This window comes from Arthroderma uncinatum (assembly GCF_011692745.1).
Source record: "Arthroderma uncinatum strain CBS 119779 chromosome Unknown scaffold3, whole genome shotgun sequence".
NCBI lineage: Eukaryota > Fungi > Ascomycota > Eurotiomycetes > Onygenales > Arthrodermataceae > Arthroderma > Arthroderma uncinatum.
This window is the reverse complement of record NW_022983865.1, coordinates 4,886,803-4,903,405: the sequence shown is the minus strand read 5'-3', so window position 1 is coordinate 4,903,405 and position 16,603 is coordinate 4,886,803. Positions and strand designations below refer to the sequence as shown.

General features: G+C 47.9%; 4 protein-coding genes across 4 annotated transcripts; 2 read left to right on the top strand and 2 right to left on the bottom strand.

Annotated features, from left to right (window-relative positions):
• Positions 1-549: 549 nt before the first annotated feature.
• On the bottom strand, positions 550-1,869 carry GIQ15_05255 (uncharacterized protein; the record flags this gene model as incomplete). Its single annotated transcript, XM_033552672.1, has 1 exon — positions 550-1,869. The coding sequence occupies one exon, from the start codon at positions 1,867-1,869 to the stop codon at positions 550-552; it is 1,320 nt and encodes a 439-aa protein (XP_033406402.1).
• A 1,828-nt stretch (positions 1,870-3,697) lies between these two features.
• On the bottom strand, positions 3,698-4,723 carry GIQ15_05254 (myo-inositol oxygenase; the record flags this gene model as incomplete). The annotated part of the gene is made up of 2 exons (XM_033552671.1): positions 3,698-3,754; positions 3,848-4,723. 2 exons carry the CDS (start codon positions 4,721-4,723, stop codon positions 3,698-3,700), a joined length of 933 nt encoding a protein of 310 aa, XP_033406401.1.
• Positions 4,724-10,311: 5,588 nt separating this feature from the next.
• On the top strand, positions 10,312-11,954 carry GIQ15_05253 (homoserine O-acetyltransferase; the record flags this gene model as incomplete). Its single annotated transcript, XM_033552670.1, has 3 exons — positions 10,312-10,357; positions 10,424-10,814; positions 10,883-11,954. The coding sequence occupies 3 exons, from the start codon at positions 10,312-10,314 to the stop codon at positions 11,952-11,954; spliced, it is 1,509 nt and encodes a 502-aa protein (XP_033406400.1).
• Positions 11,955-13,715: 1,761 nt separating this feature from the next.
• Positions 13,716-14,786, top strand: GIQ15_05252 (mannosyl phosphorylinositol ceramide synthase SUR1; the record flags this gene model as incomplete). Its single annotated transcript, XM_033552669.1, has 1 exon — positions 13,716-14,786. The coding sequence occupies one exon, from the start codon at positions 13,716-13,718 to the stop codon at positions 14,784-14,786; it is 1,071 nt and encodes a 356-aa protein (XP_033406399.1).
• Positions 14,787-16,603: the final 1,817 nt, after the last annotated feature.

The following is a 16,603-nucleotide window of genomic DNA, read 5'->3' as shown; positions in this document are numbered from 1 at the left end:
TGCTCAGGCTCAAAATAGGAAAGGCTGAATCGCGCTACTCCGAAGATAACTTTGTATAGCGGCTGATATTAAGGTTGGCGTGTTCATAATTTACCACTTAAGAGCCGACAGCCGAGAACCGCATCCTTGCATGGAGGATAGGGGATGAAACATTCGAAGCGGGTTGGAAATTACCGTGTGGAGTAGTATTCGCGGTCTAGAGCTGAGATATGGCGGAAATCTGGTTGGGATGGAAGATGCGAGCTAGGAGATACCGCAGAATTAATATTTCTGTTGACTATTATCGTTGAGTCTGCTGAAAATAAAAACCGATTAAATGTTGACAACATAATCCAGCGCAAGGAAGATATAATGTGCTCTGTACTCCGTATCTGGATCGAAGAATCTGCTGAATTTCGGTACAATCATTAAGATTTGGGGCGTGAGCAAGATGGCTCAAAATTGAGTATATCGGATGGGTAAATGGCTGTGTCTCAAAAAAATTTCCAATATAGCACTGAAAAAAAGCATTATGGGTTTGCTGAATGTCTAGCAACGGGGTGAAGGGCACTATTCAAGGCCATAGAGGGTAAAGTATCCTGCGGCGACTGCTAAGATTGATGCCAAGATCAAGCCATTGCCTTCCCAGGTGAGAACTAAATATGCCATGGCCCCAACTGTAAGTTCCTTCTTCCTGGCAAGTGACCGTTTCTTCTGCCATTCGGGGTCAAGTTCGAAAGGAGGTGATAGCGCTGAGATTGGACCAGTTGGGTTCGTGTGAAGGGGGACCGAAAGGGATAAGACAACAGGGCGATGGTCAGATGTGGAGAAAAGCGGAAGTATGCCATAATGATGGGGCATGACTCTGTAGGAGTCGTCTCCTGGCGATGGGTTATCGAGATATAGGATGCGATCACACCAGCTGGGCCACCGGTTTTTTGCCCACTTGAAGCCCTGGGAAGGATGCAGCAGGCTACCTTCCCGGGCTTCTAGGGAATATTTGTACGATGGGGGAAATGTAACGGGCTGCTCAGAAAGGTGATGCATTGTTTTGTTTCCTCGTAGTTCGCGGGTCAATTGGTCATGGGCAAGTAGGTGAATATAGTGGCTGCTATTGCTCGTATCGTCCGTAGGCTGGGGAAACGCTGATATATCGCAAGGCTTCGGTCCTCTGCTTGATGTGCGATAGTTGAAATCCCCAGCTACAAAAAGGTATGAGCCTGGTGAATATATTCCGCAGTTCCCTGCTGCACCGGGAGAATTTGGAAGCAGTGGTGTCCCTTCTTCGTCGTACTGCTGCCTCTCGAGGCACGCAGGATTACCTGCAAGATCGGAGCCGGTAAAGACGAGCCTCTGGCAGATATCTTTCCAGTCTTGGTTTCTCCTTTCCGTACCAGTTTCATCCGGAGCAAGATGTAATGATAAAAATGTCAAGGCAAGCTGGTTCTCGCTATCATAGTCCGCTCGGTAGCCTATCCTCGCCCCTACGGCACCCTTGTTGCCAGCCTGGTGTACACCAACACCGGTCTCTGCTGTTTCGACCCATGCAACTTTGTCGACGGCATCGTCACGTACAAACACCATGATAGCTGTCATGCCGACATTTTTCGTTATGATATTTTGATACCGCTGGTCCTCGGGCGTTGCCAGGTCGACGGCGAGCCTAAACGCATCAAAATACCACTCCAAAAAGGGCCCCCCAAGGAACGCATAGGCAATAGGCGCAATCTCCTGGAGCGAGAGGACTAAGATCTCCGGGTATTCAACGGAGGCGGAATCCTTCGAGAGGCCGTCGAACAAGTGCGAGGCAAATATGTGGGTATCAATGGTGTTTCTCGCACAGTTGAAGGTCAGTATATATGCATCGAGCCATGATTTCGAAGCCAACATCGTCACGACCGGACAAGTACAGGTAGACGAGCGCTCTCGTGAGTTGTAATTCTGCAGGTCGCCGACGTTTGTTTACAGTGGACTGCGGTTGCCCGAAGTGGTCACGTGGAGGTGAATAACTTGGCTGGATATCGGACATGGATAGGACGAAGCCTTCAGCCTGCTTCAAAACAACCTGGATCTCGGCCTTTTAAGGCGAGCGTGAGAGCGCGGGAGAGGACACGCAGCTGCTTCTGGGATTCAGGGATTTTCCCTGCTAGTCGCCGTTGCCGCCATCTTTTACCATACCCGTCGAGCGGATGGCTCGCAGAGCTACCACGTACAGGGACATATCTTCCAGCTCCCTTGCCAGCTTGCCAGAATATTCGAATCTCATGGTTCACATCAACCTAATATCAGGCTGGAGCTTTAGTTCTAGCATGTCATGAGCTCTTTGCAGCCCGTTTGCCTTGAGCTATATTGGTTGTCCTCGCTCGGTAACAAGGCCGAGCCGAATGGTTGCGTTTGAAATGCAATTGAACAATCAGACGAGCGTGTCGATGCCCCCGACAACTATCATCGGAGCTGGCTTCATGATTATCGCCAAGGTCAAGCGGCGTTCCGCTCCCCTAGCCGTCACATGCGTCTCCGGCCGTCAGGCCGTTTTGAGATAATCCAGTCTTCATCCGAATTCGATGCAGGCCTCCCCGTCGCTTTTCGCGTTCAGGGAAATGCTGATATATATGTGGACTACTGCTCGGGGCTTAATTTAAGTCCCTAGTTGCTTCGCTCCTAGGCCTGGACTCCCCTGCGAGACGTGAAGTGAGCTCCGGGGTCTCCATAGACGGACACGGTACACAAATCTGTCACTCTTCAATGCATTTTAACTTTTTTTGCGCATGCATTGCCATGTCGGCAATCCAGAGCATTGGCCGTTGTGGTCTCTCAGCAAAGCACTTTTTCCGTTAAATTTGACAATCCCACTGATCGCGCATCGCGCATATGTTCCTCTGTATCGGAGCACGTACTGTACTCCCGTTTAGTCATGGACTATTGCATCATCCTTGCATGCATTTCCCTATCTTCGAATTTTCTAAATATTTGCTTATTAGTATCTATAGTTAGACCCGAGAGAGTGGCTCTTTTACAATATCTCTCTATACCTATACCGCCTGGCTCTGTATGGCTCCTATGTCGCCTTTATCCATCTCGAGAGCTTACTGGAACAGGATAGGGAACAATGAATCATTCGCGACTTACTGTTGGGTATCTTTTGGCCAAGAATTTACTGGTGAAAGACAGATCTAGCTCCATGATGGAGCTAGGTGAACATTAGTTACATGAGAGTAAAACCGCCTGACCTCTACTCCGTCCTTGCTTGAAAAGAAAATTCTAGCATTTATATTTATTTTGCACTAATGCAGGGCCATTGTATAAATTGTAGTTGCTAAAGGCACTTACCCACGTTGGTCAGGCGCTGTAACATAACTATATTTCGTATCAAGACAAGGGGAAATCTGACTTCGTTCTGATAATAACATTATGGCTCACCTACTCGGTACAAAACAACTACCCGCCCTCCTCCCCTATAGATAAGTTATATGATGCCCTAGTTCAATCATAGAAACGGAGAATACGCTTCTTGTCTAATGTAAACAAAAGCAAAAATCAAATAAACTCCAGAACGTCTAAACTGAGTGGTAATGGAGAAAAGAAGGAGAACAAAAAGGAGATAAGGAATAGAAAAAAATGAAATATTAGTCCCAGTAAAAAAAAAATCGAAAGGAATATTACTTTTGGCTAGGCTGAAGAGGACAAGGAAGCGAAATCTGCGGAGGAATCTGCCCCTTCACCAATCGATAACCGGATTTGGAAAGAATTCGTCGATTAGTTCGAGGTAGTAGGGCTAGAAACCAAACGGATAAGTTAGAAACAGTAGTAAATGGCCCATGGAAATCATGGTGTATTCCTTCTCCAAAAAAAAGGGGGTAAAACATACCTTGAGGTCCTCAATATTTGGGATTTTATCGCTCTTGCTGTACAAGTCGTAGGGATTAAACTCCTGGACGGCTTTAAGCATTTGGTGATCATGCTCATTCATGAGCTCCCTGTAGGCGCCTTCCGTATGCCATGGGTAACACGAATGATATCTTATCATCGCCAATGCCTCCTCAGGTAGTGTAGACTGCGTTTTCACGACATTGTAAAGGTACTCATCGTGGCCCCACGACAGCATAACATTATACATCCCACAATTTGGGGAGTATATGCCAAACTTTGTGCTGTAAACCTCATGGGTGGAGTCAGGATTGTTGGAAAATGTATCGGAATATATTATTCGGTCATCGAATGCACAGCCGACGGGAAACGTATCACCAACAACGTCCCATTGTCCCTCAGCACCGAAGAAAAATAGGAGCTTTCCTAGGTCATGAATCAGGCCGACGAGCTGCATCCATCGTGGTTTTCCGTCGTGTCTAATTGCCTCGGCCGACTGGAGCAGATGATGTATTTGCGAAAGAGAAATGTCTGGGTCCGACTCGTCGATGAGCGTGTCAAGTTTCTCGATTGCTTCCCAGACGGTCATCCGAGCACGAACTTTTGAGTGGAATGCGCGTCTCGCTTCGAGGTTGTACGCCACTGTTTGTTTCTCGTGTTGTTCTCGATAAAACTCCTTAACCTTTTCGCATGCCTTGTCGTATTGTCGAAATTGGGATTTATCTTTCTCTCCCTCGGGCTGCGATTGTTGGGAGCTAGACTGAGCTAGCTTAGCCTTCATGACATTGACTAGATCGACATCATCTGATATCTGTTCCAACAAGTGACTATCAGGCGTTGAGCAAGGCCCTGCCTCGTCGATTTTTGCTGGCGCCATTTGGTAGAATGTAGGACTCGGGATTAGGGTGAAAACGTAAGTTTAAAAAAGATGAATGGAATGAATGAGTGATAGGATTTGGGGGCGATGAGAGGTATTTGTGCAGTTCCACTGAATGACAGTAGAAGATAGTAAGTGAACGAGGGCTTTGGGTGCGAATTGAAAAGGGCCTTAATCGGTGGGATAATAACAGCTTGATATAGACTGGCAAAGGCTTGGATCCCGATGCTCCCGTTGACGGAAGACAACGCACTCCTGAACCCAAAGAAAATTTAGTTGTCAAGAGATAAAAGTAACCGTATTACACGGTTCGTTGCAGCCGAGCTTATGACCTTCTGTGAAACAGATTTCAAAACCCGCTGACAACAGACGAGTGAGAATGGAGTAAGGTATTGGGGCGGGTCTGCCGAGGGTATGGTATGGCAAGTAGATCAAGAGCTGGCGGGAATTGTGATTGTAATAAGGAGTTCTCGTTGGGAAGATTGTTGAAGAATTATAATCCTGTCTGCATAGGGAGGATAAGCACAGCTCTTTAAATTCGCACCTCGTTCGGCCTACCTATTATATGAATATCTGGGTTATCGCACTCCCACCACGCCTCACCCTCTTTTTGAGTTCTTTTTTATCTTTTTTTTTTTAAGAGCGGGAACCTGCATAAGCCTCCCTTGTTATCCTTGGTCCCCTGTATACAACGGTTATCGTGCATGAGGTTCAAAAGCGGAAAGGCACACAATTGAGACAGGAGACTTCGAATTAAAACGGGTCTGCTGCCGAGCTGATATTGCCTATTTTAGGATAACAGAGTGAGCAGGCTAAATAAGCCAGAGCAGATATAGAAACGTTTGCCACTTGCCCCTAGCATAAAAGTAGCATGGCCGTCTAGCATATCTGAATGATGTCAATTGCAATGGCCCAAGCACAAGACGAACGGAAAGAATGGGGATTCTGTTTTGGGGTACTCGGAGAAAATCCAGCTAGGACCCCCAAAGCCACATCCGTAAGCCCAGAAACATGGTGGGTCATTACAACTTGTCGAATCTGCATCTTTCGTCAGCTAGTAGTGGTACTAGAAACATTGAGCCTACTTAGCGTTTGTCGGGATAAGAATGCGCACATAGAAGCAGAACGACCCACAATCTAGGAGGTTCTGTGAAAAATCGTCGGTGAACAAAGCAACGGCACTCTTCAAATAGGTCCACATATCTGCAGGAATCAGTTACAGGACGTCGGATGGGTGCTTCGGGTTGTATGTACGCCGTATGTAGATAACGACATCCTGCATGAATTGTTTAGCTCTTAAAATTTTAACAAATGAGGGAAAAGAAAGGTAAAAAGTGAAAGAAGAAATATATAAACGGGCGATCGGTGTAACATATTTTGGCTCGACATCAAACAGGGCGCTCTAAAAGGCACAGTAGGACCCTGAATCGTGAGTGACTTCGGCCCAGTGATGCCCCGATCACTCGTTCAATACGCCTGCAAGGCTAAGCATATGCAAGGGTCAGCAGACATACGGGTAACGGTCAGGGGAAGTGTGTCCAAACTTGAGCCCAGATGAAGTAGCGGTGTTATTGAATGTGATGAGCCATTGCCAAAAGGTCTGGCCCCTCAAGGTACATGACTTGTACTTCCATTCCATCCCTCGCCTTTGAGTGCAGTGATGGTGATCAGCGAATTCATAGCTCCACCCGGATAACGCCAGCAACCTTTCTGGAAAATGGATATCGCTCGATACCGAATGTGAGATCTTCAAAAACTATGACCATGAGCCAAAGCCGATGACGAAACGAGGCGTAGTCAATTCGCCAGCTCGTTTGCTCTTAGTTGTTTGCACGCAGCGGCCTTTGACTCGAAATGGGTGACATCCCTATTTTAAGAGGTGGAAAAAGAAACCAACACCCGGGTTTTTGGATTCGACAGCCCCTTGAAAAATCTTTTCTCCCATTCTTCCATAATCTGTGCAGAACTTGTTTGTCGGCTGCGTTTCGAACAAACGCTGACCCGAGGGTCTGGAATGGACGAAATAGACTTTAGTACACATCGAATTCAGTTTCCACAACAAACGATTCTGTTTGCTGTCTTGTGATGATGTTCCCGCAGTTTGCCTTGACTATCATCCACATAAGCGCCTGAGGCGGCGCATTGGAGAAGGTCTAAAGTGGAAGGAGGTTGAGGACATGAAACCTGACTAAAATCGTCCCAAAGATGTGCCGCTGACAAATAAGAATGCCGCTCACTGCCATCGTTCGACCATGGCTTTGTCGTGGCCACGATAACCATGCAGCCTTGTTTTTTTCTGGGAACGATTGATGCAGATGTTACCTTTACATTACGCTTAAAGAAGCTTTTACGGCGGTGGTAGTTCTCAATCGCACTCCATCACGGCGTTTGTTCCACTGACACTGACTACTAATTTAGTGGAGAGTCATCGATGAGTTCGCCGAATTTTGGACATCCACACCGTCAGGGTGGTCAATGGGCACTGTGCTCTGCGATAAAAGATTCTTTGCTTCAGCCTCAGAAGCTTTCCCCACGCGAACCTGTTGATAACGCTGGGATTATATTCTCGCAGTTCGTAGTATTCTGACTTCAATAATTCGTCTAGATTCTGGCTCTCAGGGAAGGAATATCGATTTCAATCCTTTATTTAGCGCTTTCGTGAGATAACTGGATACGCGTGAAACCTAACTTTGTAGCTTTACTCCGTACGCTGAGAGAACGAACTAATAAGCTGTACGGAGTACTCCGTGCTCCCCCAGAAGGGGTAATTGTACGCGTCGTTCTCCATATTGACGATATACTCCGTATAGTTACTGCTCTTGTATTCGACTAGGTAAGCTCCTTAGGACGGAGACGTATTGAGCCATCGGTTTTTTATAAGAAAGGAGGGTAGGCGCTCTGGATTTGCACTGTGGGCGAGAATATTTGCCGAAAATACGGAGTGTTCTCGGTCTCGATGCAATTTGAATGTCGAATGTGTCGAGCTCGCTCGCTGAGAGTCAAAGGTTTTTGAGAATGGGTAGTAACAGATGGCTAATGAACTTAATAATCGATAATATGGCAACGAAGAGAGGATGTGAAATGTTCTAAAGCGGGATTAGTAAACTCTGTTTCCTGAGACTTATTATTGAGAGGCCCGAACATATGAGGCTCGAAGCCATGGCTTCCACAAACTTATCTGTCATTTCCAACTTCCTACTCCAGCAATCACTCCACTGGGCGGAGGGATATGCGGTGGCTGTCAACACGGATGGGGTCTCCCTAGCTGTGCCCTGTGGCTGGTTCTATGTGATCGATATGATTTTTCTAGTCGTGAACATACCAAGCACTGTCTCAATAGGGGCATTCGCGGTTAAATTAAGGTTAGGTTGGCCCGCTGTATCGGGGCGGAGCCTTGGCAATGAATATTCCGCGGACCCTCCTTATGATTGGACATAGGGCGTAATGAAAGAGGTTATGCTATCCTCGAACTAGATATACAAATGAGCCGCGCTGAGGCCCCCACGGGGGTGTTGAAACCGCTTGTAGTATAACCGGCTAACCGTGAACATGACGGGAATCATTGAGCATCCTAAATAAGATAATAGAATAGAAAGACTTTCGTATTTATGGTAATTGAACAGAATTGCAAAGGCTACAGGTCGCGGATGACAGACTGGAAAAGGTAAAGAATTAAAAAGATAAATAATTAAATAAAAAAATTAGAATCACATGGACCACCCTCATAACTTGAGACATAAAACAGACGAACGAAATACCATATAGGGAAATCAACTGGTTGAATCCCACCATGCGAATGGGCCCCGTGCCTACCATCTCGACGAGGGCGCCCATTTTCCAATGTATGATCACTGTTATTACACGACACTCGGATGTTCAACGTGCAGGGGTTCCTCGCTGGAAAATTGCCAGCCCCCACGTTCGGATGCGGTCTCCAGCCCAGAAATGCTTCTAAGCTTGCTTGACGTGGGTCGAAGCAAACGGCGACCCTTCACGTATCTCTTCGCGAGGTGACGACGACAAGGCAACCGCCGAATTCGGGGCGTTTAGCGGTTTAATTTCGCTCATATGTGGGATATCAACCCTCCAAGAGTCCTTCCGAAGGCGAGTTGGGAGAGAAAAAGTAAGTGTTTCGCCCTGTGGCAGGACATTGCTTTCTTGAATCTCAGGGGTAGCCTAACAAGAAGTCTTAGCAGGATGTTAACACTTTGTTGGCTTGTATTATACAAAGGACGGCTAGATAATGTCAATTCCAACATACCATATTTTGATTAGAAAGGATTTTTGACCCCTTTTTACAGGGACAGACGCCTATGCTGGCCTTTAAAGCCTCTTGTTTGCTCGATTCGCACGGCTTAGCTTTGGCCTTGCTTACTTCGGCATATCTTGTAAACCAATTTGACGTTATGGCCCCTGGAGGTGGCATAGGACAGTATCCGATGCGTTCGATGACCGTAGCCTCCTCCTCGAGGGTCAGGTTGATTCCTTTGGGGATGAGAGCACATCTCCGGACTCGGCAGGAAACAGCACAAGTATTTGTGGTGGCAGTGGGGGAATGCATTGTATATAACATCAGTTGACAGTGAGAGTAAATTAAAATTGGGTATAGATATAGTCAAATATTGTGTTTGGTTGGTTCTCAAAGTAAGGCTGTGTGTACCCAACAGGGCCATATCGAGCCATATTTATTGATACGTGAGACCAGAGAGGTAAAAACTGCTACCGGGACAATATCTGGGGAGAAGTGAGGCGGTCAGAGGTAACTGTTCGAAAAGAGTATAAGATAAGACTAAACATGGCCAAGTACATGCAGTGAACAGCTTTTCTAGCAAACGAACAAGGGGGAGTACAGTAGAGTCCTCTAAGGAAGGCTCCCTAAACAAGACATGTGCCCGAAATAGTGTTGTAGAATGTATGGAGTTTGCCATGCAGGAGTGTGTAACGGCCCCAAGAGTCAGCCTTATAGGATATTCTTTATTTGTCCAAATCAGTGTCAGCATACTGACACAGAGTTTACGGTGCAGGTTTCATCCATCATATGAGACACTGGCTAGAAAGAAAGATCAACTAGAACAGCCAGGATCTCTTTGTTATATTCACTGTGGCACAGAAGCACACATGGCACCCCATCGAAGGTGGTTCAGGTATGCAGCATCCCGCCGTTTAGAAGCCGTAACAAGTGCCCGGTATGTCTAATATAAACCTTCGCATGGGTATACATGGGTATACGGACGAAGGATGAGGATGTTTGCTCCTGAAGGAAGCAGAAGAAGAAGAAGAAGGAGAAGAAGATCATATTACGTACGAGAATGCCCAGGCCGGGCGACTTCCGTTTCCGTCAATAGCCCATGCGGAAGTGGAAGAACTAAACTCCGATGACCGAGGTTTATATTCTGCCGGCCTGATTGGTGGGCGGTGGCGTCAGCCCGTGATCCATCCCGATAACTGCGGGAGCATACATAAAAACTTCACCCCCCCAACCTCACTTCCGTTTGGCCATTATCACTCGTATACCGTCCTGAAGAGCCATAGGTGTCGTCTTGTTTCATCCAGCAGGCTGCTCCGTTGGGCTTATCTCTACCGCCACAATGGCTGCTGACTGCGGAGACGACGCTCTCCACCAACCAAAGCTCCGTCAGTTGACTACCCCCCTCCCTCCAAATCTTTGAGCCGTTGGTGAACAGCTACTAAATCCCGTAGAGAGAGTCGCATGTCAGCCTGAGAATCCGTTTTCGAAACTGATACCTGATCAATCTATTGCCATTGTGCCTTCCTTCACCCTTGAATCTGGTGTTACGCTATATAATGTCCCTGTAGCATATACAACCAAGGGCAAACTTTCCCCAGCACGAGATAACGCGCTGGTGGTATGCCACGCATTGAGCGGCAGTGCCGATGTTGGTGACTGGTGGGGACCGCTGCTTGGTGGTCCTGGACAGGCATTTGACGTCACAAGGTTCTTCATCATTTGTTTGAACAGTCTGGGTAGTCCCTATGGCACGGCCAGCGCGGTCACCTATAAGGATGGTGACTCGACAAGAGGGATATATGGGCCTGAATTCCCACTCACAACTATACGGGACGATGTCAAGTAAGCAGACGGGATGACCTATGCGAACTTGGACGTTATAACACAAAACGTTTGCTGACCCAACATAGCCTCCATAAGGTCATCCTAGATGATCTGGGCGTCCGCCAGATAGCCGCCGTGGTTGGTGGTTCCATGGGTGGGATGCTGACTCTGGAATATGCGTATTTTGGAAAGGACTACGTCCGATGTATCGTACCGATCGCAACATCAAGCAGGCACTCGGCGTGGGGTATAAGTTGGGGCGAGGCACAGAGACAGAGCGTCTACAGTGACCCGAAATACGAAGATGGATATTATCCGTTTGATGACCCACCTGCTACAGGTCTCGGTGCTGCCCGTATGTCAGCCCTTCTGACTTATCGTAGCCGAAACTCGTTTGAAGCCCGGTTCGGTCGGAATGTGCCTGATCCGTCAAGGCGGCAGAATATCAATGGGACTCAGCGCCTGCCGACGCCGCCAAACGAGCACTGGGCTGTTCACAACGATGGTCATAGAAGCACGCGGCCATCTCAGCCGCCAAGTGGGACTCTGACGCCAGTGCAGCAAACTGAGCTTCAGTTCACCGACCCCCAGTTCACCGGTGCAACTGTATACACAGCAAACGCACCTATACTTGCATCACCAGCATCGGTCGCCTCGCTAGATGTATCCAAACGCCCCACAACCTACTTTTCAGCCCAATCCTATCTGCGATACCAGGGAGAGAAGTTCGTTAAGCGTTTCGATAGTAACTGCTATATCGCGATTACCCGTAAACTAGATACACATGACGTCTCAAGACATCGTGCAGACCAGTCGTCCCCAACACCTGTCAAAGACGCGCTATCTCAGATCGAGCAACCGGCACTTGTTCTTGGAATTGAAAGTGATGGACTATTCACCTTTGCTGAACAGCAGGAGATCGCAGATGGAATTCCAGATGCACGGCTGAAGACCATCGACAGTCCAGAAGGCCACGACGCTTTCCTACTGCAGTTTGAGCAGGTGAATCGACATATTCTGGAGTTTTTCAGGGAAGTCCTGCCTGAAGTTATGGCGACTTCGGGGACTGACGCCAACGTCGACGGCGATCACGTTGGTGAGCTTACGAAGAGCAGTACGTTTGGCGAGGCAGAGGTGGACGATATTACGGCCTGGTGATTACAGTCCCGGAGATGCCGCCAGACCGGCGACTTCAGCAGCGCCGTCATATTGGTTTTGCGGTGTCTACTCATTTTTTTGGCAGTTTTTCTTTTTTCCCTTTTTTTTTTTTCCTTCCTCTTTTCGAACTTTGGGCATCCAACTGCTCTGACCAGACTCTTACTTACGTACATACCTTAGTGGGTTTTTGCACTTCCCCGCTATGTATATTTTTGTCAACTTTTGCCTTTTTGTCCATATGAAGCGCGCATTCCTACCAATTGGAGCTTAGACATGTTTATGTATTCAACAACAACGCAGTTCAGCTGAAAAATCGCATGGCCAGACAGTGTTTCTTTGCCAAACCTTATCAAGATAACAGCTTACTGCGCAGCCAATCTAACAACCTGGCGCCGCCTTCCTTCCAGGCTTGCATGGGGGATGCTATAGGCCTGGATGACGAGTTCTTTGTGTGCGCTTACGCATGCGACATTAAAAATAGTGGCACATGTATATGTACCACTTCGAGCTCGGCTGCATGGGGAGATTGATATCTTCCGTGCCTAATGGTAGGTAAGTCCCGTGCCAGCTCCGCGCGTACCAAGTCGAATTCGTATGCAAGTTCGGCGAAAAAATGAACACTGACCAGCCAAACAGCGAAATAAGGCGTCTTGGTCGCTGTTCAGCTATCTTTTCGACCAATGCCTTCCACCTCGACTGCAACTTTGACCGCTCGAGGCACATCACCAGCGAATCGCCGAACAAAACACGTGTTTTGGCGCTTGAAAACCATCGAGTAAGATTGCCTCATCAGGCCACGTCAACGCGGATACGAAAGGCGCATCATTACATATATAAAACTGCGCCGCCCACGGTACGTTTTCTCGTCAACCCCAGTTATTTTAAACTCCTGCTAACGCTGCATACCCCGTAACCTTTGATATGTTGATAAAAATGGTCTTTTTTAGAGAGACTTTTTCTCGCTCTCAAATGGGCTAGCACCGGATGCGATTAAGCCGGGACCTTATCCCTACGCCAGCCCATGCAGGCCATCCATCCGTCCGTTTCGTCTATTAATACCAACCAATTCCTTTCGACGCGGTGTGTCGGGAGGAAACGAAGTCCAAATAGACTCTAATATTCCTTCGTAAGCTTTTTCGCCAACCATCCATCAAGCACTCAACCAATCTCTCAGGGGAAGGATTTCTGTTGGACCCGCATAATCTGCGCACTGTTTAATTATGATTTGGTCAAGCTGGTCGTCATTGGCCTGTCTCAATGACTGACATATAGCGTCGCCTCCCAGGATTCAGTCACAAAGGAACAAGCTAATTTCCAACGGTGACTAGACCATTCGCGGAAACAGAGTTCTTCAGGGCATACGCCACGGTCCACTTATTCGCTTGACATCTCGACGTCGTTGGCCAGTTACAATCTGTCTCCCCGAATGGATGGGATTTCTGTATCCATTTGCTTGAGGGCCCCTCTCCATGTGATGCAGGAGGAGTTAGTGGTAGTTGCTCCTAAATTTCTCAAACCACTAAAACAGCCTAGGCGGGACACATTCGCGGCCCAAGGAATCTGCCGAATGAGGGAACGAAAGGTGACCGGAGGTCTCCTCCAGGCTGCTATTTTTCGTCCGGCTTGTGGAGACCTGTAGCGGCACTACCCAATTCTCTTTGCTAGTCTCCGGCAGCATGGAGGCTATATATGAACCATGGGGATCTTCGTCCTTTCGCGCGCTGTCAAGGCGACGCCGCCAAATTTCACCCCTCGATTACGATGTCTCTTTTTGGCTATATCTTTAGCAAAAGGAGGCAGGCTCGTAATCTATCCTTACATCTGCTCAATTTTGCTTGGAATGCCCCTGTCTTAGTCACTGTTCTCTTATTGTTCCTGTATATTTTTGCGTCGTCCGTCTACTTTATACATTTTGTTAATTCGGTCCTTAATCGAAATTCGTTGTCGCTAGATGACCTCCCGCAGAGCTACGTGAAGACACTCGATGAAGCTATCAGCAAACACCAGCCAACGTACAACGTCACCCTCCCGAAAGACGATTTAGCGACACCCATACCGCATATCATCCACCGAACCTATAAGACCCCGGAGTTCCCGGAAATTTGGCAAAACGCCTATAACTCCTGTCAGATCTTGCTTCCCGAGTATACGCACTACTTCTGGACTGACGAGACGGCGCGCCAATTTATCGAGACAAAATTTCCATGGTTCTTGCCAACATACGATGGGTATAGATACGGCATTCAACGGGTGGATTCACTTCGATATTTCCTCCTCTGGCATTATGGGGGAGTATACTTGGATTTGGATGTCGGATGCCGTCGTGATATTCGCCCGTTGCTAGAATATCCCGCACTTCTTCCGCGAACATGGCCCTTTGGTGTGAGCAACGACGTAATGGCAAGTTCGCCAGGTCATCCGTTGATGATAAAAGCCGCATTAAGCCTGCATGAGCATAACGTGTGGTATATCAGTAAATATATAACGGTTTTCTTTACCACTGGGCCGATGTTTTTGTGCAGCATTATCGCATCGTGGCATCGGCTACCAAGAGCCGATGGGAATACTCTGGCTGCAACCTACAAGGAACCACATGGTCTCGCCATCATACCGACGATATTCTATGACACGACCGAATACGCTTTCTTTTCGCATTTTCCCGGTTCCACATGGCATGGAAATGATGTCGCCATCCTCTCGTGGTTGTACCACTACTTATGGATCTTCATTCTAGCAGGTTTCGCTCTCATGATCACATCGAATGTTCTCGGTTATACAAGGCGTGCGAGGAGACGGATACCGCGCTTTGTGCTGAAGCATGAACTGGTGTGAAGTAGATGCGACAAATCGGGATTTGCGAATATCGAATCAATGGGGATATGGCATTATCGCAACCTCGCGGGCCTGGAATGGTTTTACTGAGAGGGAGGAAGTGAAGGACGAAGGAGAGGGATAATGAGAAAAGGATCCTAGGTGTCAGGGGCGTGCCAGAAACCCTGGCAAAATTGTTGGATAAGGGGGAAGGACATGCAAAGCCTTGCCAACGCCCCTGGCTGCCCACCCGCTCCGTTGGGTCTATGCCTTCATTCTGGATTCGATAGCCCAACAAAGACTCTCAGCGTAGCCGACAAACCCGACACGCGGATCTAAGCCCGACAACCATGGCATCATTTGGGAGAGGAAATTTACGCCTTGGTGAAATAAACTTGGTGTGCCTAATGCCGAGGGGAACGCAGTAGAACAAGTTTGAGAGCACTTCGAACGGTGGAGGGTACCTCCTTAACCGCGGCACCAGCCGTGCGCGAACTGGGGATATCAAATGGGGTCTGTACTCTGGGTCCGTACTCAGGATACATAAGTATGATAATCACAAGCTGTTCGCCATTTAACCCTGGTACTTACATACATGCAGCCCTCCACGCAGCGCCAGCACTCTAGCCCAAATCAACGCCAAGGCGGCAGCATTTGGACCCAGGGTCCACGAGTTGTCCTTGAAATCGTGGAGATATGGAGACGCAGCGGAATAATAAGTCTTGGAAGGTTTGCCTCTTTGACCGAGCGGAATTGTCGTCTTGCAGAAAGGTTGAAATATCTAATACTAATTACACTAAGCGATAGATTTATATACGAACAATTATTTTTCTTTGGGTATTCTTTCAGACAGTGGACAGAGTAATTATACGGAGTACAGGGGTCTTCTTGTAGCAGCAAAACCAGCCTGGATTTAAAGACTAGACGGCCAGGGGGTGCGCAGTTTAGCATTTAAGCTCCCATTCCATGTGCAGAGAAAGATGCCAACCGCGCCTCCGATCCCAAATGTTAATCAAATATGGTTACTCCGTCCTTGCTATTCTCTCCCCCATGCGCGCCGATCGTTTACCTGCATTTCTAGAAAACGGTCACACAGTGGGATTGATAGTCCCTTTTCACAAGCCGGATTAATGATCGATTCTTTAATCGCTAGCCGTCGCGTGATGGCTGATTCCGATCGCAGCACCTGGCGGAAGGCAAAATGGACTATTGACAATGGCGACGGCAGTCTGCTGTGACCCTAATTCGCGCTTGAGTCCGCCTCCAGCAACATTGGTAGGGATTGGGCTAGGGTAACCCTTGAGGATGATGCTAAGTTGTCAGAGGAACCCACTCGCCGAAGACAATTGCTTGGTATAAAATGTGTTACGACAGCGGCGGGTTCTTGGATAGGTCAATCGGCCATGTTTAACTTGTTTAATCATGGAGAACGAAGGCTTTTCCGATCTTTGAATTTCAACCGTGCATGCCGTTAACCTAGGCTAACAATTGATCGCCTCCAACTAGCTGTCCGTCGCAGCCAGCCATTGGCCTCATCCAGGTTCAATTTGCCGCACCTGGTTCTGGCTTAGAGGCTTGAACTGAGCGATGCCAATAGTATGCAGCTTGGGCGTGGATTCGACAGGCAAAGGAGAGAGTCTGGGGTATTTGACTAACTCCTTACGGTGATCGGTCCTGTTTCCATCGTCAGGGCCAAGAACTGCATCGAAAGCATACATCCCTGTGAGAAGAAGAAGGGCGGAATGCGGGCGGGTGATGTGCACGGTGTATAAGTGTATACATACAATAGTATACACAAGGGTATATATGCCAGGGTTGCCCAGGTTTGCTACGGGAGT